Source organism: Polypterus senegalus, chromosome 1 (genome assembly GCF_016835505.1).
Source record: "Polypterus senegalus isolate Bchr_013 chromosome 1, ASM1683550v1, whole genome shotgun sequence".
NCBI classification, from domain to species: Eukaryota; Metazoa; Chordata; class Cladistia; order Polypteriformes; family Polypteridae; genus Polypterus; species Polypterus senegalus.
Genome location: NC_053154.1, coordinates 199,854,578 through 199,879,587, shown reverse-complemented (window position 1 = coordinate 199,879,587; position 25,010 = coordinate 199,854,578). Strand labels below are relative to the sequence as shown.

The window sequence follows — 25,010 nt, the reverse complement described above, 5'->3', positions numbered from 1 at the left end:
GACGTGTTATGTCCCAACATGCATGTAAAGATGCAGTTAAGAGCTATAACCTTCAAGCTACTAATTTGAATGGTCCTTTCCATATTCTTCTTTTGGTTCATTCTTAAAATTTTAATTAACCTGGATTGATAGATCGTTTAGCCAAAGTATGAGCATTTATTTATATGTAACACCAACTGATCTAGTAAAATTATTTTTGAGAATTAAATAAATACCTTCTTTTGATATTTTGTTTTCAAAATAAATGTATAGATTAACCACAACAATTTATGCCAAACTAGGCTGACCCGCCTTTTAAGGCTACCGACTTTTAAGTTGACCACTTCTTAAGGCAATTCAATATGTAGATCAATTTGATATTTTATACAAACTCATTAATTTGGGTATATTGCATTTGAGCGGTATTACTTTAATACTCGTAGTTTCTGTTATTTTGTGATGAAATTGAAACTTTTTTCTATATTGAGGTCGCCCTTTTGAACCCCCCATGATATTTACTACGCGGTGAGGCATTTGTACTCCATCAACATTAATTATTTCCAGAGACATAATTTTGTCTATTTTTCCAGCGCATCGCACACAAAAGCAAGGGAACGATGGGAGCACCAGAACTCTGCTCACATCATGTCGCTGCCCGCAAGCTGCAAGTAGTAAGTCTGTGATAAGCGGAATACCACTACGCTTTCCACTCACGGGACGGAAGGACAATCCCTACCGCTTTTATATAGTAAGAAAGAAGAAGAAGATATCGCACAGTCTGGAGTAGAAAATCATCTTTTACCTGGAAAAACGAAACTACAAATCCCATCATGCATTGCAAAATGGACGGGGCGTGTGTGAAACTCCGCGCCTGCATAGCACTCATGGGACGGAAGGACAATCCCAAGCGATTTTATATAGAAGGATGGCAAAGGCTCATTCAAACAAAAAGTATCATTAGACTTAAAACCTATGTTGAATGCTTAGGTGATTTTTTTTTATTACGTGGTTTAGCACTTAAGTTTTTTCTTTATATTTTAAGATTGTATTCATTTCCATAATTACACCTTTTAAACTTCTTTTATTTATAGGATTCTTCTCTAGCAGTGATAGTGCACAGCTTGCTGAGTACGTGAAAGCTGCTAGTGAACTCCGAGACCACTACAGACTAGCTCACACTAGCATCCCAGAGCTACTTGAAGCACATAATATCCTGGGCGAGTAAGTGCTCCTATATAAAAAGCAGTGGTATTTTGCAGTATTTTTTGTATGTTACATATAGACATGGGTATACCTATTTGAATGCAATGAATAAATACAAAAATGTTCATTCAAGTTAAAATACATTCAGATAGATTCAGGTTTGTTCAGCTCTTTATCTAGTCAAAAAATCATTTTATATGATTTGTACTGTATTTTACTATCTTTGGTATGTATTTGATTTATTTCAGATTGTTTCCCACAAAGAAAGATTACAGTGTTTTTTGTTTGACACTGAATAAATCATGAATTAAAATTTTAGATGATAATGTAGAACAGACCTTTTAGATATCTTACAATAAGAAGATTGTTTTTGTCAAAAATGCATGTGTCACAGCTTTCTTATAACATTAACATTTGTAATGTTACGTTATTCTTGATCTCTATGGAAATATTTTAATATTGTTATTTGATGATGTTTATTTTAATGCTTTTTTTTTTTTCCCAGAGGTGTTATTTTGTTTAGGCCACCACGACTCAGTAACAAATTTGAGGAAAGCACTTCACAGTACTCTGACTCCATCAGCACCAGCAGTATTAGAAGTTTCATTAATGAAAATATGTAAGGATCTTAGTATGTTTTCCTCTTGTATTTTTTTTCAAAAACCTCATATAACTAAGAAAAGGGAGAGTTTTTTTTAGATATTCATTATTTTTGTAATTTACGTTTTCTAATGAATATTTGCATATTGCTCACCTTTAAATACTCTTGATTTAGCAAAAGTGTTTTGTGAAACAATCATATTTATTGTATTTATTTAGCTGTTTTATAAATGTTTCATGAACCAGCATGATAACACCTTAATGATTATTTATTGTAGCCCATAGTAGTATACTGTACTTTGGTAAAACTGAGTGATAATTTCACCCTGTGAGGATGTACTGAATTTTTTGCATCTTGAGATAGCACAGTGGCAAAACTCACCCTTGCTTATTTTACACATGTAGTATATAAATAGGAGATGCAACACAGCACAACAATGTACATTAGTTACCAATATTTGCTTTCTGTTTCTTTAAGTGACAGTACCAGTAAAAGCTGTAAAAAAAAAAAAAATTTCATGTGGCTATCGCCATTTTTTAACATTGACAAGCACTAAATTGTATTTACGATTGTTGTCTACTAGTAGATTTAAAGCCCAAATTAAGATTTTATTAGGCACAGGCAATGTATGGATATGCACTTTACCGATCTTCAGACAGCAATAATCCTCAGTGAATATCATCAGCATTCTGTCCTTGCTCTATGCCTACTCTTTAGGTACATGGAAGGTAATATTAATTTCTGTGCAAATTGGAGTTTTGGTTCTGGAGGTTAAGCAAGAGAAGATGTGTTCAAGTTGATGAAGGGTAGACTACATTTGATAATGTCCTTAAAAGGACTGCTTGCCTTTTGCCACACTACTTGGAAAAAGGCTCTTCTGCTATAGATGATATAATGCTAGCTCATTCTTTTGGTGATTCATCCCTGGCTGATATAACTTGTCCAGCGCAGTTGCAATAGCAATGTGTGTGCAGTTGACCCCTCAGATTTTATTTAGAAAACTAGGCGTTGCTTCAAATTGCACTTTAATGTTTCCCAATTCAACCACAGTGTAAGGAAATCTTATATATCTGGATGACAAGCAGATAATACCATCCTATACAGCTGGCATGGTGCGACTCAGTGATGTTTGTGAAATACCTGATCAGTCATCAAGTTTATGTTGAAAATGTCCTGTGGCTAAACACCTGAGAGTGGACAGAACTTGCAGAGGAGCAGGTAGAGCACAATTTCTCAAAGTCAACCTTTGTAAAGCCAGTGTCAGTTCAGCACACAGTAGCTCCAATAGGATAGCTGTTGGAAATTGAAAACGACTTGATGCCAGTCATCATAATCCATAAATGTGCTAATTCTTCCATTTGCGATGTCTTCTAAGCTAAAGCAGCTATGGTAGTTGGAATAGTTTGTCCATTCTGTGCACCATTATATTGTTATAGAATTATTACAATCAGGTGAATTTAAATTTGTAAATATTATTATACAATTAATTTCAGTGTATTTCATAAATCCTGCATAACTGATGCAAATCTTAAAAAAAAAAAAAGGGAAGCTACACAGAAGCAATAGCACTGCTTTGATGTTGGGTGACGACCATTTGGAAAACTTGCACACGCATTGTCTAAGACTGTTGTGAAAATGTGCATAGTTTTACGGCAAGTTTAGTTTTTATACATCTCATTGATCGTGGAAACAGGCATTCGTAACATTTTTGTGTTTAGCGCACCATTTATACAAAAGGCCAATGATCCTTCCCTGAAAAGCAAAGACCTTATTCTCAGGTGAGAGTTGAACAGATGCCTCTGGTAAAGGAATTTAATTACCTTGGTTTGGTGTCTTGTGCGTGAGTGTGTGAAGAGGTGACAGTAAGATTTCCAAACAAATAGGTGCACCTGGAGCAGTTTTATGGATGATGCATGTGGTGGTGAAGTAGGAGACTAGGACATGAGCTTTCAATGTGCTGGTCAGTATACATCTCCATCGTTGCCTATGATCACAATCTCTGAGTAGTGACCAAAAGAATGAGATTGTGAGTAAAAGCAGTTGGAATGATATTCCTGCACAGGATAGTGGAACTCACTGTCCTTGAAGAGTGAGAAGTTCAGCAATACAGATGAACTGAAAGAAAAATTACTGTTTCTCCTGATCAAGATGAGCTAGTTTGAGGTGCACAATTTAAATACCTCCTTGGCATCTTCCATGGATAGTGTACAAGATATCAGCCACTGGGAGATAATCTAGTGGCTGGCCCAGGACACACTGATTAGATTTTGAGCTTGCCTTGGAGCATCTGGTAATTCCAAAAGAGGCATTAAAACAGATTGCTGAGGACAAGGTGTTCTATTAAGTATAAGTGGAGTGAAAATAAGGATGTTGATGATCAGCATGATTGATCACACAGGAATGAATCCTAGCTAAAATGAAAGGAAGGAGGTAATGGAAAAAATGTCACAAATGTACTTGTGAATCGATAAGAGCAATTTTGCTGTAATGGTGACACATAAATCTTTTTATGCTTATATGTGTCACAAATACACTATTGGAGCATTGCTGCTTTATCCTTGCCATTACCACATACCCTGGCAGCAGTCTGAGAATGAATTTGCTTAATGCACCTGTTTTAAAATGTACAAGTCATATTGAAAGTGTCAAAATACCTTACAGTCTCCACATCCAACCCCCAGAACCCAAATTGGATTTAGCAAATTTGGGAATCTCATTTTACAGCTTTGTCAGGGCTTTCATTTTGACCATTTTGACACACAGTCAAGGCATATTTTTTTTTCTTTGTTTCAAAAGGTTTTTTTTTTTTATTTTTTATTTTTTTAACAACTGGATATGTGATGGAGAGAATATTATTATTATTTAAAGTCCTATTACCAGTTAAAACTGGACTAATTTAACTTGGATACCTATTACTTTATTGATTTTTAGATTTGGTATGTGCCCACACATGACTAGTGGCAACAAAGAACAACTGATGAGGAGAGACATATTACTGGTTTTCTATAATATAGATTATGTACGCAACCCCAAGGGCTCAAACTATTGGAGAAACAGGTATAGTAAATTTCACAATATAAGCTATAAATTACAACTTTCATTTTAATTATTGTGACATTTGTTTTAAGGTATAAAGTATTTAATACTTGAGAGGTTTCATGAAATAATGGTACTTTTATTTGTTTGTACGTGCTTTTGATAAAGTGTTTGCATGTGAATGATGATATTTGTTGTGCTCTGTGTACAAATTATTTATATCAGGATAATATTTTCAAATGATTAAATCTATACTAATAAAAGGCAACTTTTCTCACTCACTCACTCACTCACTTACTCACTCATCACTAATTCTCCAACTTCCCGTGTAGGTAGAAGGCTGAAATTTGGCAGGCTTATTCCTTACACCTTACTTACAAAAGTTTGGCAGGTTCCATTTCGAAATTCTATGTGTAATGGTCATAACTGGAACCTATTTTTTCGTCCATATACTGTAATAGACTGCAGCTCGATGGCCCTGGGAGGCGGAGTTGCGTGTTGCGTTATCACGCCTCCCACGTAATTGAGTGCCTGCCCATATAAGGTAAATATTCGCAGGTGAAGGACTGTGCTTAGCATATTCATAAGTAAAAATATCTGAATTACAAACTGATGTTAATTATATTTTGTCCATGAATACTTATTAAATAATTCCAAATAGTCTGTACGCTTCCTTTCATAGCTTTTCCGATGGTTGTGCTGCTTCCAGGCATGTATTTTCGTATTAAAGCATTTAACCAATCACATTTCAGCCATCGTTTGTTGCCAGGCAGAGCGGACTTTACAATCCGTTGTGCAGGCACTCTAACACAGAATAAATGTCAATTAACCCGTTGCTTCAACCAATCAGATTTTGAGTTGGTGTCAGTACGGCCCTCTAGCAGGCGTACGGCGACATCGCCGTATTCTGACCCATTGATTGGATAGAAGCCGCAGGTTCGATTTTTAGCATTAGCCTCGATGGCAATAGAAAGGGACTTTTTGGTGGAACTGAGGCGCATGGATAATCCGTACGACAGAGTGATTGAACTGTTTTTGAGGAAAGAGAGGAAGATGGATTTTGTTTACAAATAATCCAAATTTTTGGTGAGTAAAATGTTGCGATTTTCCTAAATAATATTGCAAGTTCATGAGTTATTATTGATGTTTTTTATGTGTGTCGCGGCTGTGGTTGCAGTAGAAAGGAACTTATTCACCCCTGGTTTGTCTATTCAATAAAGGTATTTATTGTGGATACAGCAGTTATCTATCTGCGATGCAGCGGCTCTTTATACTGTATTTCTGCACATTACGATGGTTTTATAATCATAAATTAGTTTTTGAGGGGCAGGTTAATTCAGACTGTACTGTACTGAAGGCCTAGGTGTGAGATGCACGGTCTGCCAATGGACCAGATGATACGTAAATTTAATGAACATTACAACCTGAAAATAAACAAAACTGTAGACAGGCCCATGATTAAATGAACGGTAAAAAGGTAAGAGCGAAGTGACGGTGACTTATTGAAGCAGGCATCCCAGAGCACAATAGCACGGGGCTCGTTGTAGTGCGAGTTAAGTCGATCTAAAATGCGCGCACAGATTCGAAAAAATATATCTTTTCAAGTTCTATTTGGATATAAGTAGGTTCTATTCTTCTATTTGGATATAAGTAGGTTCTATTCAGTCGACAGAAATCTCTTTGGTAGGAGTGTAGGTTGAATTTAGTCTTTACATTTCTATGGTGAACAAAAATGTATGCAATGATGACTAAATTCAACCTACATTCCTACCAAAGATATTTCTGTCAACTAAATAAAAATTACTTATATTTAAAATTTAAATAGAACTTGAATAGATACGATAGTTCATAATGCCCACGCAACACTACGTTCACGTAAGAGCGGAAGTCATCCGTTTTAACAAGCTTCGTATTGCACTGATGCGAAATAGCCTGCCTATTTAATTATTTAGGAATGGATAGATAAATTAAGAATTTGTACAAATAATGTTTTTCTGTTTTCTTCCTCGATGGATTCTGGCACGCCCAGCAACAGCTGCTCGCACCCCAAAGGGTGCAATATAATATATATATATATATATATATATATATATATATATATATGTATGTATGTACAGTGTGTGTGTATATATATATATATATATATACATATACACACACACACACACACACACACACAGTTGGGTCCATAAATATTTGGACAGAGACAACTTTTTTTCTAATTTTGGTTCTGTACATTAACACAATGAATTTTAAATGAAACAACTCAGATGCAGTTGAAGTGCAGACTTTCAGCTTTAATTCAGTGGGTGAATAAAATGATTGCATAAAAATGTAAGGCAACTAAAGCATTTTTTTAACACAGTCTCTTCATTTCAGGGGCTTTAAAAGTAATTGGACAATTGACTCAAAGGCTATTTCATGGACAGGTGTGGGCAACTCCGTCGTTATGTCATTATCAATTTAGTAGATCAAAAGACCTGGAGTTCATTTGAGGTGTGGTGCTTGCATGTGGAAGATTTTGCTGTGAACAGACAACATGCGGTCAAAGGAGCTATTCATGCAGGTGAAAGAAGCCATCCTTAAGCTGTGAAAACAGAAAAAACCCATCCCAGTAATTGCTACAATATTACAAGTTGCAAAATCTACAATTTGGTACATCCTGAGAAAGAAAGCAAGCTCTGGTGAACTCAGCAACGCAAAAAGACCTGGATGTCCACGCGCAGAATCATTTCCATGGTGAAGAGAAACCCCTTCACAACAGCCAACCAAGTGAATAACACTCTCCAGGGGGTAGGTGTATCGATATCCAAGTCTACCATAAAGAGACCCAAGGTGCAAGCCACTCATAAGCCTCAAGAATAGAAAGGCTAGATTGGACTTTGCTAAAGAACATCTAAAAACGCCAGCACAGTTCTGGAAAAACCATTCTTTGGACAGATGAAACCAAGATCAACCTCAAAAATGATGGCAAGAAAAAAGTATGGAGAAGGCATGGAACAGCTCATTATCCAAAGCATACCACACCATCTGTAAAACACGGTGGAGGCAGTGTGATGGCTTGGGCGTGCATGGCTGCCAGTGGCCCTGGGACACTAGTGTTTATTGATGATGGGACACAGGACAGAAGCAGCCGAATGAATTCTGAGGTGTTCAGAGACATACTGTCTGCTCAAATCCAGCTAAATGCATTCAAATTGATTGGGCGGCATTTCATGATACATATGGACAATGACCCAAAACATTACAGCTGAAGCAACCCAGGAGTTTATTAAAGCAAAGAAGTGGAAAATTCTTGAATGGCCAAGTCAGTCACCTGATCTCAAACCAATTGAGCATGCATTTCACTTGTTGAAGACTAAACTTTGGACAGAAAGGCCCACATACAAACAGCAACTGAAAGCCACTGCATTAAAGACCTGGCAGAGCATTAAAAAGGAGGAAACCCAGCATCTGTTGATGTCCATGAGTTTAAGACTTCAGGCTGTAATTGCCAGCAAAGGGTTTTCAACCAAGTATTAGAAATTAACATTTTATTTCCAGTTATTTAATTTGTCCAATTACTTTTGAGCCCCTGAAATGAAGAGATTGTGCTAAAAAATGCTTTAGTTCCCTCACATTGTTATGCAATCGTTTTGTTGACCCCACTGAATTAAAGCTGAAAGTCTGCACTTCAACTGTATCTGAGTTGTTTCATTTAAAATTCATTGTGGTAATGTACAGAACGAAAATTAGAAAAAAAAAAGTTGTCTCTGTCCAAATATCTATCTATCTATCGATCGATCGAACAAACAGGATTCTAGTCCATCAAAGGACACAAATGCACAAACTCATACTGGGGCCAATTAAAAGTTGCCCATTGACAAAATCTGAACTGTGTATCTTTTAGATAGCGGGATTAAAATTTGTGCAGACATAGGAAGAACATACAGGCACAGGATTTGATCCAAGGATGCTTCAGGAATTGGCACTGAAGCATTAGAGTTGCCCCAGTAAATACAGGAACAAACAATGGACAGTGTGTCAGTCTGTTTTGGTGCCAATATATCATACACTGCACCAGTTTAGAATTAAAAGTTACCAGTCATTATACCTTTTGATGGAAGGAAGGAAAACTGAAGTGCCCAGTAAAATTTAACAAGAGATACAAGGTAAATCTGTGAACTGTACATAGAAGATGGTCAAGTTGGAACCTTAATTCCTAACATTGTGAGGCAGTGGGCTAATTACTGTGTCTGTGCTACCATTAATGTATATTTAAATAATTAGAATTTTCTGTATTTTATAACTGCCAAACTTTGCAGTGAAGCCACTGCCTTTGCACTGTCCCTCTGTTCTGTACCCAGTCTGACATAAAGAAAATGGAAAATGGTCAGAAAGTACCATCCTCCTTTTAACACAAGAGTCTTGCTAGGCACAGTCAAGCGTAATCCAGGATCATTTTCTGAAAGCCACACAGGAAGTGTCTAACATAATAAAAGATATTCATAAAGACAAAACAGTTACAAAAGAAAAAGAAACATTGAAGTCCTCAAATCCATTTTGGTCTCCTTATAACCATGCCTTTTGAAAACTACTATTTTGTGTGCATGGTTTTTGTGTTAGTTCTTTTGGTAACTTTCCTCCCTAGAAGCTGATATTGCAAACACATGAAGTAAATACTGGTTGATAAATGGATTGATTGATTTTTTATTTATTTGTTTTTTTTTCTTGTTTCTATTTAAGGGTAATGAAAGTAGCCTCTAAGTTTGTTTCTGAAGGCAGGACCCTAAGCTTTGCTGTTGCAGATCGTCAGGAATTTGCTGAGGAGCTATCAGAATTTGGGGTGGAGGACACTACTGGTGAGTTACCAGTGGTTGTAATAAAGACCCTCACTGGTGAAAAATACATCATGCAAGATGAATTCACGTGAGTTTAACATTCATTTATTGGTAAAATATGTATCATTTATTTGTAGATATGCAATTAAGAGAAGTAGAGTTCTTAAATATAGATTATTATATAAAATATTTTTTTTAAGTTTCCAAGTGTGAATCCAGTGGTAAGGTTAGATGGCCTAAGTGGACAGAAAAAAAAAACTGGAGAAAAAAACAAAAGCTGCAGGGGTTTCAGATCAAAAGACTGACCAGCACACAATGGACATTCTTCCTAACATAAGTTCTTAAGTAGTTCTTTATTGGTTTACAGACCATTATAAACCTATACAAGTATAGACCTACTCTTCTGAGAAGTTACAAAGAAAGCCAATATGTTAGTGAGTGCAGTTTCTTGTACTATGAAAAGAAACTTCAAATCTCTGGCAGACCCAAAGCCACAACAGAATCAAAAGACCGTCATCAGCTTGTGTGATAGGTGCCTTACAGGACAGTGGTTCAAGTAAGCAAGTGTCACATTGAACTGTGAAGAAAAGACTTTTGGAAAGGTAGCCTTTTTATAGAAGTTCTATGTTCTCTCTCTTTTTTCTTTTTGTTTCTGAACTTGTTTTACTAGTTACTAGTCTTGATTAAGATTAGATTTATCTGGCTTCTGGTATGTCACTGATAGTAGCCATTAGAAATCAGATAAACTTATTTTAAATGGATTTAAAATTTATTGAATGCCTCCACTCAACACAAATCCAGGCACCAGCTCATCTCAACTGTCTTTCAAGACCTCTCCCTAGTTAGTAGCCTGTTCAAAGAGGACCAGGAGTCTACCTTATGTCTGCAACACCTAAAAGCATAGATACTGAGGAAAATATAAGCAGGGCATATTAAATACTTCCCTAATCAACTGGTTGTGCTGCATTTGTGAGCGCCAAGGCATCTCATTTTCATTGTACCAGAAGAACTGTTGGTGCGAACACAGAGAGGGCGGCATGCTGCCACAAGAATCAGGGTGAAAAGGATTTAGAACTGGTTTGCCATGCACTGTGTAGCATCAGATTGGCATTCGACAGCATCAGTGGACGAATGTTAAAGGGGTATGATATATTGTCGTTGGTGCTGGGTGTGCGATCTGCTGTTCAGCTTGATGATGTTAGTGTATAACTCAATGTACGCTTGAAAGAGTGAGCAGCTATATTCATGAAAATATACATAAACTACAAAATATGCATAAACGTTTGTGACACGATCCATCAAAAGAACTGACATTAATACTAGAATTACCAGAGCCTACGAAAAAACTTGTAGATCCGACCCACTTTAAATCCATTCGCACCTCTCCTCCAGTGTCTTTTGTCCTGTAAAGGTGCTGATGAAGACAAGCAGCAAGCAGCCTGCTATTCTATCAACCCCCCACCGCCGAAAGAACATGCACAAAGTTCTCCCAGCTCATGCCTTGATTATCTGGGAGTGAAGTGCTGGAGTTTTAGAGTGAAAATAATAGATTGTTATTTGGAACACATGCATTTCAGTTCAGTTTCTACAATAATCTGTGTAAACACATTTTTAAAACAGAAACGTTTTTCATATTTTAGTAGTAAATGACAAAATGTAGGCATAAACTATATAATGTATGAAGCCTGAAGTCTAAAGATCAAATAAACACTTTCACAAAAGGTTCAAGGAAAAGGCAACAGCTTCTGTGGTGTAGTGGTAAGATTTGCTGACTTGTAATCAAGAGTCCCTGGTTCGATCATGACTGCCTCCTATATTTGCCGTTTTCAGTATTGAGCTGCTCTTATTGTTAATATTTATACAGTACACACATACATTTGGTTTGAGTCTGTAGCAGACGGTGTACATTTACTGGACTTGTATAAGTTGCCATTTTTTTCACTTTTATTCTCTCAGTCATTATCACAATACATCCTACCACCCTAGGGATCTGACGCTGTTAGTTTTTTTTTGAAACTGGGAATAACTGTAGATGTGAGTGGTGTTTTGAGCAATGGAACTGGACATCTCAAATCTGGAGGGATAAAAGCTGACACACAAACGCTGGTGAATCTGCCTTCTTCATATCTCATCGTCACTTGATTTTTTTTTTTTATTCAGTTTTATTGAGTGTTCCTGCTCACGCTGAATTAGTATGCACCTTATGATCCATGATGTCAAAAAAAAAAAAACAAAAACAGAGACATAGGTATATATGATATTTGTTATTATTCATTTTATGACCTGTATGGTTAAAAAGGGTAAAATAACACCACTGATAACCGAGCTCCCCCCTTCACATCCATCTCCAATAACTGAGACTAAACATCCATCCATCCATTATCCAACCCACTATATCCTAACTACAGGGTCACAGGGGTCTGCTGGAGCCACTCCCAGCCAACACAGGGTGCAAGGCAGGAAACAAACCCTGGGCAGGGTGGCAGCCCACCGCAGGACACACACACACACACACACACACAGATCAAACACACACTAGGGACAATTTAGAATCGCCAATGCACCTAACCTGAATGTATTTGGACTGTGGGAGGAAACCGGAGTACCCAGAGGAAACTCGTGCAGACACAGGGAGAACATGCAAACTCCATGCAGGGAGGACTTGGGAAGCGAACCTGAGGTCAAACAAAAGAGCTTATTTACTAAAGTTGCACTTTAGGGTTTAGCTATGTTCTATCCAGGTTTTAATTTCAAGGCAAGTTGTGAACTGAGAAAGCTCTGAAGTTACACTTTTAAGCTACAGATAATATGGCCAAGGGGAAGCATATATTGTAGATACAGAAGAGCAGAGGGCCAAGGACAGAGCACTGAGGAACTCCTTGAGACTAATGTGAATGAGGAATTGGGTGTAAAAGGGAGCATATTACAGTTAATACCATAGTTTGGAATTCAGACATTGAAATTCTGTCTGTCAGAATTTGTCAAGTTATTTGCCAAAGGGATATAAGTTACATAATCCTTATTAATGTTTATATTCCTCCCTATGCAAATAGTGACTCAGGAATGGAAATGATTCACTCTGCCATTAACACTTTAATGATGATTTATTATGATTGCAGCTATATATGTGGTGAATCCATAATATGACTTTGAAAGGAACAATGACAAACTTTTGTCTGTTTGTGTCATATTCCACTTGAGGAAATAATAAACTGGACCTGCTCTATTCAAATTTTAAAGATGCCTTTAAGTGTAAACTTCTGGCACCTTTGGACAGATCTGACCACAACCTAATTCATCGTTTTCCTAACTAGGCCTGTTATTTGATGGCAAACTGTTATCACCACAATAATGAGGAAGTGGAGGCTGAAATGGCTTTGAACGACCTCTTACAAATGATAGACAGGGAAATGATGTGCGACTCACGTAGGGATGATATAGAGGGACTCGGTCATTGCATCAAAGCCTATATTTTTTGTCCACACTGTGTTACCCTTAAAAATAGTGTTTTGTTTACAAAAAACAAGCCATGAATTACTAAAGAGCTAAAAAGTCCCCTGAATAAGAAAATAACTTCAAATTTCTTAACAAAGAAGCCGTGAAGGATGTCCAATGAGTGCTAAAGAAAAACATGAGTTAAGGAAAGCTGACAAGGCTAAAATAGAAAACAGATTTACGTAGAATAACATGAAAGATGTCTGGAATGGACTGGGCATAATTACTGGACTTGAGCAATACAGGACGCAGTTGCTAAAAGGAGTTGTGGACAAAGCTAATGCCCTAAACCAGTTTTTTAATAGATTTTCCCTACCCAGTGCTTCCCTCTTCCAATGACCAGTCCTCCTATACTATCCATAATACATCAACAGCTCCTACTACTTCAGATGAATTGTCTGTGATGAGTCCACCTGTGATCATCAGTTTGGGCTTACCATAACTGAAAACCAAGTGAGGAGACAACTGAAGAGGCTGCATACAGGAAAATATATGGGACCAGATGGAGTATGTACTCCAATTCTTAAGGCCCGTGCTGACCAACTTTGTGGTGTTCTCTGTCACCTATTCAGTCTGTCCCTAAGCCTCCAGAAAGTTCCACTGTTGTGGTAAACATCCTGAATTGTTACTTTTCCAAAGAAGGCACCTAATAACTACAGAGCAGTGAGCAGGTATGTCTGACATCATAAAGACCTTGGACACTTACACTGGTCCTGGAGTCCTCTTCAGGTAGACCACCTGGACCCACTGCAGTTTGCTTATCAGACAAAAATTGGTGTGGAGAATGCAATTATCTATCTGCTCCACAAGGCTTATTCTAAATTTGGCAGCAGCAGTGTGAGAATTAGTTTTTTTGACTTCTGTAGTGCCTTCAGTACCATACAGTATAACCCCAACCCCCGCCCCCTTTTGGGATAAGCTCAAAGATATATACAAGTGCCGGTCATAAAATTAGAATATCATGACAAAGTTGATTTATTTCAGTAATTCCATTCAAAAAGTGAAACTTGTATATTAGATTCATTCATTACACACAGACTGATGTATTTCAAATGTTTATTTATTTTAATTTTGATGATTATAACTGACAACTAATGAAAGTTCTGATATTCTAATTTTATGACCGGCACCTGAATGTGGATGAGAATATGGATTATCTGGGTCTTTTATGTGGATGTTCGCAACAATATATTGATCAAGGGGATGAGACATGGTATAGGAGTAGGGTGGAGATCTTTATTTCTTTGTGCAGAAAGAATTTTCTGCCAGTTAAAATCAGCAAAGCTGGTTATTGACTTTTTCTGCACCAAAAATTCTCTACGCCATATCGCTATTCAGGTTGTGGATGGGGATTTAGTACACTACTACAGGTACTTGGGGGACCACATCAATGACATGTTAGATGGTCTCATGTCACAGATAAGCTCTTTAAAAAAGAGCAGAGTAAGCTCCTTTTTTTCTTAGGAGACTGCATTCCTTTAATGTGAGTAATGACATCCTTCACATACTGTACAAGCCTGAATCTACAAGCTAATTAAAAGGGCAGGCTTAGTTATGGGACACACTTTGGACCCTCTGGAGCTAGTAGTGAGAGAATAGTGCCATAAATTTAATATTATAAACAATACTGCACATCCTTTCTCTCTGACACACTAACAATGAATACACTACTGGGGTTCCTTTTTACTAGGGGTCTCCAACCTTTTTTTCCCCTGAGAGCTACTTTTATCAAAAGAAAATGGTTGAGAGCTACTCATGTTTTCTAACGTTTATTCTCATAGCTTATTTCAACTTAAACAAACTGAATAAGCTTGTTTTGCCTAAACATTTACAAAGTGTTGGTGTCCGCAACTCACAGTTTGCATTAAAACATCACGAAAAATATTTAGTTCACCTGCAAGTGCATTTTGTATGTCTTGTATGCATTTTCTAGTGTATGTCACCCTATTAAATTAAAACTTGAATGCTGTCAAAACAAAACAGTGCAGTTAAAAATACACAGATATTACTTACTCATTTGTCATTTTGTCACATGTCACTGTTTCACTTCACAAGAGTATTCACATGTCCAGTTGCATGTGTAATGTGTTTTTTAGCCAGATGACTGGCACTGCATGGAGTCAACGAGAGGTGTATGGTGGAGTGTAGCCACTTACGTTTACTCTTATGGAGCCATTTAAATGTTCATCTGTCAGTATTGTTCTGAACTTTGATTTCATGACATTCATGTCAGAAAAGGCAGACTCACAGAGGTATGTAGAACCAAACAAAGCAGACATTTTCAGAGCTGCCTGGTGAAGATTCTTATAGTTATCTGGCTCTACTAAGCTCCAGAAATGCTGGGAGTGCTGTTGAGACTTTAACTGCACATTATTTTGAAGGTTTACTAATATATAATATATAAAATCCAATGTCTGTATGTCCATCTGCTTTTCACAAGAGAACTACAGATTTAGATCGTTTTTTTTTTTTCCCTACTACTTCTATAATTAGCTTGAACATTCAAGTTGATTTTGTGACTTCTCTCATTGCGCTATGTATCATAGTTCACTTGCAGTACGGATTTATTGCACAAATCTGAGACACAAGCAGCGGGCTGAAGGGACGGGGCGGGGCCTTTCTCACTTGCGTGCCTGCCTCGGGGTGTACCTTACATTCTCTTAGCTAGAGAATGAGAGAACTACTTAACGGAATTAGATCATTTTTTTTTTTTTCCTTTTTTTCCTATAATGTGCTTGAACATTCTGCTTGATTTCGCTATGTATCATATTTCACTTGTGGTACTGATTTATTTGCGTGAATCCAAGAAAAAGGCAGTGGGCCGAAGGGAGGAGTCTTCCTTACTCACTTGCCAGCTTTGGCGCGCGTTCCTTAACTCCACTTAGCTAGCAAACGAGAGAACAATTGAATTCAACTTTGTTTGATATTTAAAATAAAGTGTTACTTAGGTCTTGATGAGTTTGAGTCTGGATATTCTCTTAAGAGTATGCCACATTGAAAAGATAGATTGCAATTCAGATTGTGGATCGTGATTTTGTGTTAAAAGGATTGTGATATGATTTTTTGGAAAGAATGCTCACCCCTAATTTGACTAATCAAGTTTTCAAATTTATTTAGGATTCATTAACCCTTGAAGTGAGGTACTTTTTTTTTTTTTTTTTTTACTTTCTTCCTTTTTATTCATTCTGGTGTGTGTGAATCTATCTGTTGAGCTGTTGATTTACCTCTGTGACAAAATTTTCTCAATCTATTAAAGACTTTTAGCTTCAGGTTTGAAGGATTGAACGTCAGTAAACAAGCCACTACTAAAATTGCAAAATAAGAAAAGAGGCTTGCTTAGGGAAAAAAAACCTGGCAAATTCAATGTACTATGAAATTAAAGCACAGAACAAATAAACAATTGAACATATAGATACTGCACAGCTGTTGTCCTGCTTGACTGGTAAGGTATATCTAATAATCTTAGTCTATAACGTTTATTAAAACCGACATATGTTTTAATGACTTAGATTCTCTACAGGATTGGGGGGGGTGGGGTGGGGTTTCAATACCTGGGTTTCTATATGTTTTAATTAACTGATATTTACTCCATAAAGGATTACTTCCTACTTTTCACCTTTCTTTGTTGGTATAGACTTATACTTTATGGATGGATGGGTCTATAGTTGTACATGTGTGTTGGGGCTTGTGTATAGAAGTGTGTATGAATTTATCAGTTTATGTATAAATAAATAAAAGTACTTCATGGTTCAGGTTGATTACTCTAACATGGAATCCAACCGTTTCAAGCCAATTCTGTCTCATTCAGGGCAGGGAAAGTTCAACTCAAGAGCATTTGGCACAAAGCAGAACCAAACTCAAGATAGGGTGCCAATCTATTCCAGTGCACAGTCGTGCAGATGCACATGCACACACTCTATTTAAGCAATAACCAGGCCTGGGATTCATATCCAGTTTCTTGGAATTGTATGGTAGCAGTACTTTGTAATACACCATCATATCCCTATCCTGGAAATAAGTGAATGAAACAAGTATGGGCATTCCACCCAAATATATAAATAAAATTTCTTATAAATTGCAATATAAAATATAAATTGTTTAGTTTAAAATAGGTGACACAAAAGAAACAAAAGTTAAAGTAAACTTCTGTGTCTGACTTATATAAAATACCAATTCCAGACCACCTCGCATATCTTGCCATAGTCCTTTTGCAGACTGCATTACCGCCCTGCTTTTGAAACTTTAGTCTAAAGATGTTCTCTGCTTTTATTGGTGCTTCTTACACCCTCACGGGAGTTGCTATCTTAGAGCTTACATTTAGACTATATTTATTTCCATGCTGTATCAGCATGAGTTCTTGCTGGTTATTTTCAGTGTTGGGCACTTTCTATGCCCATTTTCATGGTGGTGTGCTTTCTCTGTCCAGGTCTCCAACATGTTTTTCATTCTGAGAATTTGTTGCTAGGAATAAAAAATATGTAACATTACCAAGTGCTGTTTTTCACCCAAGTGTTGCAGTTGATAACCTGGTAACCTTTCAACTATTCATTTTTTTTCATTTACAATGGTGTAATTGAAAAAAATAACATAGGATCTATTGACCTCTGTCACTTCTCACCCAAAAATAAAAACTGGTTTAGCCATAAATTTATCAAACAATTTATACAGTACACAGAGACTAAGCACAAAAAGAAATATTGTGTTCATTTAATCTCTTGCAGGCGTGATGGGCTCGCTCTAGAGCATTTTGTGGAGGATTACTTTGCCAAAAATTTAAAGAGATACGTGAAATCTGAACCAATACCAGAGAAAAATGATGGACCTGTCAAGGTACAGCATAATATAAAATTTACAGTGTTTTGAAGTATTTCTTAGTTGAATGATTCTAGATAATTGAAATTCATAGTTAATCAAAGATGGACACTTTTTTTTATTTTTATATGTGTAAGCAATTTGCATTAAACTCTTAAATCATTTTTCTTTTTTGCATGTGGTGCCTTGAAACTATGCTTCTCTCAAAGTACAAGCAGCACAGACCTTGTAATTAGGCTACATATTCAGCTTGTGCTTGTCTATTGAGTTAAATTTATTGTTATGGGTATCAACTTCTCATAAACAGGGGTTGGCAAAAAATGTATAATTTGAGTGCATTTAACAGCCTACCATTGGCAACACCTGCTGCTAGAGTTTAGAGATTTGCCATTGATATTAAAAATATTTCAGTAGAGGAGGACTATAGTAAATTTTGTATTTAAACATAGCATTACAAATTGATGGTTTTAAAGGAGCCTGGTCTATGACAAAGCTGAGCAAAATTGTTGAAGGACATTACAGATTACTTTGAGTTGTTTTGCATTTTCAATTTATCAGAAATATTCATGTTTTTTGGAATAACAAGATTGATTTAAATTCTTTGCATGAATTTGTATTTCTACTGCTTCATTTTCATAAAAACAAAAACAACCACCACAATAACAATAGTAATAATACTCCAAATGGAGTAGCATAGGAGAGACATGCATAAATAGTAAAACTAAACTCTCAACATGTCAGCATCCCTGTAACTTTGTATGCATTCCAAAAGACTGATTTAATTCAAAATCAAAATGTAAAAGCCTTCCAAATGGTCTTAAAGCTTTCATTTAAAACTTGGCAAATACAGTATCTGCTAATGTATTTTATTACTATCAAGCTGCAATATTGACTCACTTGTAAACAAATCATGCTATGCTGACTCGCCACAAGTAAAATATTGATAGTAAGGTACTGAAGTGTGGTGCCAGCTTACGGGGCTCACAAGTATTTAAGATTCTTTTCATGGCTGATTTTATGGCTCACTATTGTAACAGAGATTAAGTCAAGTAGTTGTCAGTTCTAGACTGTAGTCAAGAGAGCAGTGCAGGTGCTTCCTTTTCATAGGGTGTATCTGCATGAGATATTTACATATCAGTTGCCCAATTACTGCTATGATTTGTTATTTTGTTTAGAGGGTTGGCGTTTGTTTTTTCCTTTTGCTGCTATTACCATAATAGTATACAAAAGTATACAAAACACACACAAATGTACATGTAACATCTAGAATTTTTAACTTCAGTTAAAATATATTTTAAGCTTATTTTTTGGTTAAATTGACATGCCTGGCATTTAACACAGTAAAGTCCAATCATGGCCAATATTTAAATGTGATCGGTATATATCCATTTCATCAGATGTTGTGATAATAATGACCTAGCCAGTTTATTTAAGGGACCTAAATTAAATGTTAATGTTTATGAATTATGGGAGTGATTTTCCTGTCACGGTCACTATCGATTAGGCTGGCAGGCCAAGAGATATGTCTTTCCAAATTGCATTTATCAATGTACAGACTCAAACACATCTGGTGTGGACTTTTCAACTCAGTTTTACTAGCACAGCTTTTCTCTGGCATAACTATGGGATTGATGAGGCAGTTGACCCATTGTCCCAATACCCATCTAACGGCACATATGTTTGTTCTCATCTTCTGTGCTTTTTATGCGATTTCTCATATTTCATGCCAATATGTGCATTTTGGATTTTCCTGTTTGATTTACACTTGTCTCTTTTTTCTTTCTTGCTCATATGCCAGTTTTAACATATTGTTGCTTTTCTATAGGCTGCCTGTCTGCCGCTTAATAACCTTCACAAATTACAACATACATGGCTATAATTGTCTATATGTCCAGAAGTGAAATTTTACACATACGTAATTACATGGGTCAAACATTTATACTTAAGTAATTACACTTTTCATCATAGCTTAAAAGTATGAAACTGCTCACCATGTACAGTATGTTGTATTAAATTACATGTTTCACTATGAACTGTTGCATAGCTTTAAAGCCTTTAATTGACACAATTCAAACTTACTGTTGTTTACATAAATGTAAAATATTTATAAAAACTGTCTATTAATGAAAACTAGAAAAATTTAAGTAATTTAGAAGCTGTGTACTGATACAGGGATCTGATGCAAGTGATAAAATAATAATGGAAAACACTACATTTAATTAAATGAATGAATACACAAATAGAGCTGCACTATTAATAAACATAAACAAGGTATTTATATGGTTTATACATACAGTACAAAAGATTTCAGCCACCCATGGAAGTAGTTATCTAGACAGTAAGTGCTTATTTACTAATGAAAACACTATATAACATTAGAGTAAATACAAATGAACAGTGGTATCAGAAATAACACAGTAAGCCTTGTATTTCCAAAAAATATATTGAAAAGTCAGGTTTCGTTCCCAAATCTTTCCTTGAGGCAGCCCAGCCATTCCAAGTTTATTTATTTTTTTAATTTCATGAACAACACATCTGAATCAAATTAAATGAGGTGTTAATTAGCTGAGGCAGGTGTGCTAGTGGTGCAATTTTAATTTATAAATGGACATACTGGATCATGCCTACAGTTACTCTAGTGTCTCAGGGAAAGGTCTGGAAATGACTAACTAACATGCTTGACAGACTGAAATTATAGTTTTATATCAACGAGGCTGCAGAATACCAAACCAGATTTTCAAGTTGTGGTGTTCAAGCTGTCATAAGTAAATTTGAAAACATTGGGCAAATTAAAGACAGAAAACATAATGGAAGACCGAAAAAGCCGTCTGCTTCTGATGAACAGTACTTAAGCATCATTTTTTTTTATTTTTATTAATTTTATTGCACTCCATACAAAGCAATCAAGTTTTTACAAAAAGAAAAATAGAGTTAAGAACAGATCGATCCCCACCCTTGAGAGAGAGAGCAAGCCAAACGGCATAAAAATTTTACAGCTTTTAAACATACCTAAATTAATAAATTCTCTATGCTTCATGAACTTATTTTAAAATATTACTATTACTAAGCATCATTTTTTAAAGGGAGGGAAGATCATCCAGTTAAGTACTTGATTAGCATCAGACACAGCCAAAAAGTACACTTTGCTTAAAAGAAATGATCGTGTAGGAAGTTTTGCACCTGAGAAGTCATCCTTGCAGAAACTCAATAAGCCAAAAAATTAATTATGTGAAAGACCATAAACCATGGACCAGCAACCAGCAGCAGAAAATCTCTTGGAGCAATGAGTCCACATTAAAACATTTTGGTTTATAAAGCCTCAAGTATATCAGAGTAAGACTTGGGAAGAAGAACATTGTTGCCCATCTGCAATCTTCAGAGAACCATGGTGGTGGCACTGTTAAGGTCTAGGCATGTACTTCATCCAGTAGTGTGAGGGATCTGATCAAAATTGATGGAATGATGACTGCTGTGAAAGTATGCTGTATGCTTAAACAAATTATTCTGTCAGCACAATAACAACCCCAAAACATTGTACACACAAATAAATCCTGCTTGGGGCCAAGGTCTGCAGATGGATACTAATATACAGATAGGTTTAGGCTGCCCCTCTCAGAATCCTGCCCACGATCTAACTTAAGTGAAAACCACAAAAAAGTAACCAAACCTAAGAAGTGTTGTTTCCAATCCTGCAAAACACGTAGAAGAATTTACTCAGGACTACTTGAAAAATTGTACAGCAGTGTACCAAAGTAAATTACTTCAGTTTGCATTCTATGGGAGGCCACACACTTGTGCCAGTGTTAATTTGTGTGTGTTGTAATAGTATATAGTGTTTTCATAAGAAAATAAAAGACTTCCTGGTTGATAAATAGCTGTAAAAACAAGCCTAAGGCTTTGGCACTGTACTCTGCGAGTACATTGTGTATAATATAGTATATAATAATAATGTAGTATATACAGTATGCTATGGCTATGTATGGTTTAAATGTATACAGTACTAGAAATTGTTGCTTATTGGTTTTATTATTTTTTGAAAAATTCAATTAGAACTGTGGTATTATTTAGTAGTAATTGTTATGTAGTAATTGTTATGTTGTATTGTGCTAATACATATCATACATCAATGTTCTTATTGCATTTTTTTCAGGTGGTAGTTGCAGAGACCTTTGATGAAATAGTTAATGATCAATCCAAAGATGTTCTAATTGAGTTTTATGCCCCATGGTGTGGACACTGCAAAAATCTGGAGCCAAAGTATATTGAGTTAGGTCAGCAGGTAATGGCATTTAGAGTCACAGCCTATCATGTGCTGGGTTCTAGGCACATCTATACTTGTTGCACTGACTCCACTAACTGAAACAATGTCCTCTCCAAACCAAGAATGGTGTACTTTATCTCAATTTACCAGTGATATTATTGCTGGAATTTTTAACATGTAGACTTTTCAGTTGAGAGGCAACTGTTCAAATGCACATGTGCCTATTTGCAGAAAATGTATTATCTTGTTTCAGCATATGAATTATGCACCTTTTTGGTCTCTATCCTATTTGCCTTATGTAAAGGGCATCTGTTTGTCTTTCTTTGACTCAAAGTGAAATTGTGCTAGGCCATAAGTATATATCAAAGGGTTTTCATTAACACAATATGAAGAAAGGTATTGCAAATGGAGAAACAAATAGAACACAACCCATTGAACACATTTTATGCCCTCATGGATCTACCAATATAGAGGCTAGGATTCCTCTTGTTCCTAGTGGAGAGGTATCCATTTGCCCAGTTCCATACCTCCTTCTCTTATCTTTCCTTCATCCCACACTCTTTAACTTAGAAGCCAAGAAATTCTTGTTTCCGTCTCTTACCCTGAGTCTAACATTCATACCTTTAAGGCTGCTGCAAACTCCAATGAAGTGTTTTGGATGGACCTTTTTTTTTTCAGTGCTTGATATGCCAGTAGTCCTGGACCTTCGATACTCCTTAAATGGCCAGTTGTCTCAGGAAGCCTCTAATTTGTCTGTGCTTTCTCTGTAAGACAGCAGGGTCCCACCTGAGAAGTGACTGCTGCCCCTAAGGTATCCTGTCAATGATCTATCTCCCCTGGTAAGGTCAGGTTGTGACAACACATGACTGCAGAAAAGTTGTTTTTTACAGGGCAAAAGTATGCCTTTCTTTAATCGTATTTATATACAAAATGAAATATTTTATCACATAGGTAGGCTTGTGGTATAATGGGTAGGATATTGGACTTTAAACCACAAGTTTAGTCAGTCCCTGCCCTTCACTAAACAAGCAACCCTGTGCAACTCACTTAACCTGCCTATATTACAAATTAAAAAATACATGTTTATTCTGATGATGATGAAAGTCACCTTCAATAAGGGTGACTGTTGAATATATGTTTAGTTAATTAGACCTTGTTTAGGAAATTCTTCAAGCTTTGTAATCCAGCAAACTGAAACATTTTTTCCAAATCATACTTCTGCAAAATTAGAAAATCTTCTAATAACAAGAGAATAGCAAATGTATTTAATAAAGACAATTACAATTAAATAATTCAAGCTGCATATAAGGAATTAGGATGTCCTGAATTGCATTGGCCTGAATTGAGTCTCTTTACCATGTCATCCTTGATTTGGAGTTAGTTTTCCAAAGTTTGGTTTGTCTTATAATTTGAAAACTGTTTCCTTGACTGTCTTTTGAGCTTTTTAGTACTTTTTCTTAAAACATTTACTTTAATAATCAGGTACTTCTATGCTGTATTTTTTGTTGTTGTTTTTCCCTTGGGCAATGTGTGATGATCTTTGTTGGGCCAAATGGCCAGTTCTAGGTAAATTATTTAATATGTTCTAACATAGGTGGTGTTTTTATTAATTAATACATTTATTATTTTTGTGGTACTCTGTGTATATTGTTGTACTACATTCAAATCAATTTTTTATCTTAATATCATATCTGCTAGTTTTTTGTAATATAATGGTAGCGTTTGCACTGTTTTTTTTTTTTTGGGGTTCCTGCAAAACTGACCCCATTATCTGTAATCACTGGCATTATGATTATTTTCAATAGCACTTTGAATGCCACTTCATAACAATAGTCAAAATGGTCTTTCTATAAATTATGGACTATTGCCAGGGCATAAACATAAACTTCAACTAATGTACAAACCCTCATACCTTTATTGCATTTTAGTGGGATTACTGTAAATTTTATTCTCATTAATCTTCCTAACAGAATAAATAATAGGTTTACACAGTGAACATACCAAGGTTATTATAGTTAACGAAAACTAAAATCAAAACTGAAACTATTATTAAAAAACATTTTCGTAAACTGAAATAAAATAATTAACAAAATTGAAATGAAAAACTAAAACTAAATGAAACTATTAAAGTAGCTGGAAAGACTAACTGAAATAAAATAATAATTTACTAAACATAATTTTAGTTTTCGTTTTTTAATTAATTTTCTTGCTGTTAGTTTTTAACCCTTATAACTTGTAATTCTAAAACTGAAAGTCATCCCTCATGAGCCGCCCGCATGTATTCATCCAGTGAACGGCGACTGTTCACACAGAATACGCATGTAAAGCCTGTGGAATAGAAAGCAATTTACATGCCGCCTTTTTTTGCACTTGTTGTATATCAAGATGTAATTCAGACTCGTGAAATCGGAATGTGCTGCTCAACAAAAACTTTACTGTATGGACAGAAAAATCACGAGTAAGTAACGTTTCAGTTTATTTCTCAGGTGCCTTTTTTTGTTGACAGTAATTCACCTGCCACTTTGCACTCCAAGTATACAAAGTCAAGAGAAAGTATACTAATCATGGAAAAAAAAATTCGACCTCGAAAATTTGATGAATCTTGACATTTTAGAACTCCTTAAGTCCGAAAATACCATTATTTGGAATTATGTCTGTGTGTGTATGTGTGTGTGTATAAACACGATATCTCAAAAACGCAACTAGATAGATGGATGAAATTCGGCATGTGGTTGTTACACCAGAATTGTAGATCTGTATTAATGTTTGGGCCAAATCCATTAACTGTAGGTGGTACTTTACC

The 25,010-nt window shown here is 35.9% G+C and overlaps 1 protein-coding gene across 1 annotated transcript in view; it reads left to right on the top strand.

Annotated features, from left to right (window-relative positions):
- Positions 1 to 25,010, top strand: part of pdia7 (protein disulfide isomerase family A, member 7) — a 61,765-nt gene that overhangs the window by 26,867 nt on the left and 9,888 nt on the right. The window contains exons 5-10 of the mRNA XM_039766937.1: positions 1,071 to 1,200; positions 1,688 to 1,801; positions 4,715 to 4,840; positions 9,545 to 9,727; positions 17,856 to 17,964; positions 22,097 to 22,225. Coding sequence (XP_039622871.1) covers positions 1,071 to 1,200; positions 1,688 to 1,801; positions 4,715 to 4,840; positions 9,545 to 9,727; positions 17,856 to 17,964; positions 22,097 to 22,225 — 791 coding nt within the window. The remainder of the gene's footprint in view (positions 1 to 1,070; positions 1,201 to 1,687; positions 1,802 to 4,714; positions 4,841 to 9,544; positions 9,728 to 17,855; positions 17,965 to 22,096; positions 22,226 to 25,010) is intronic.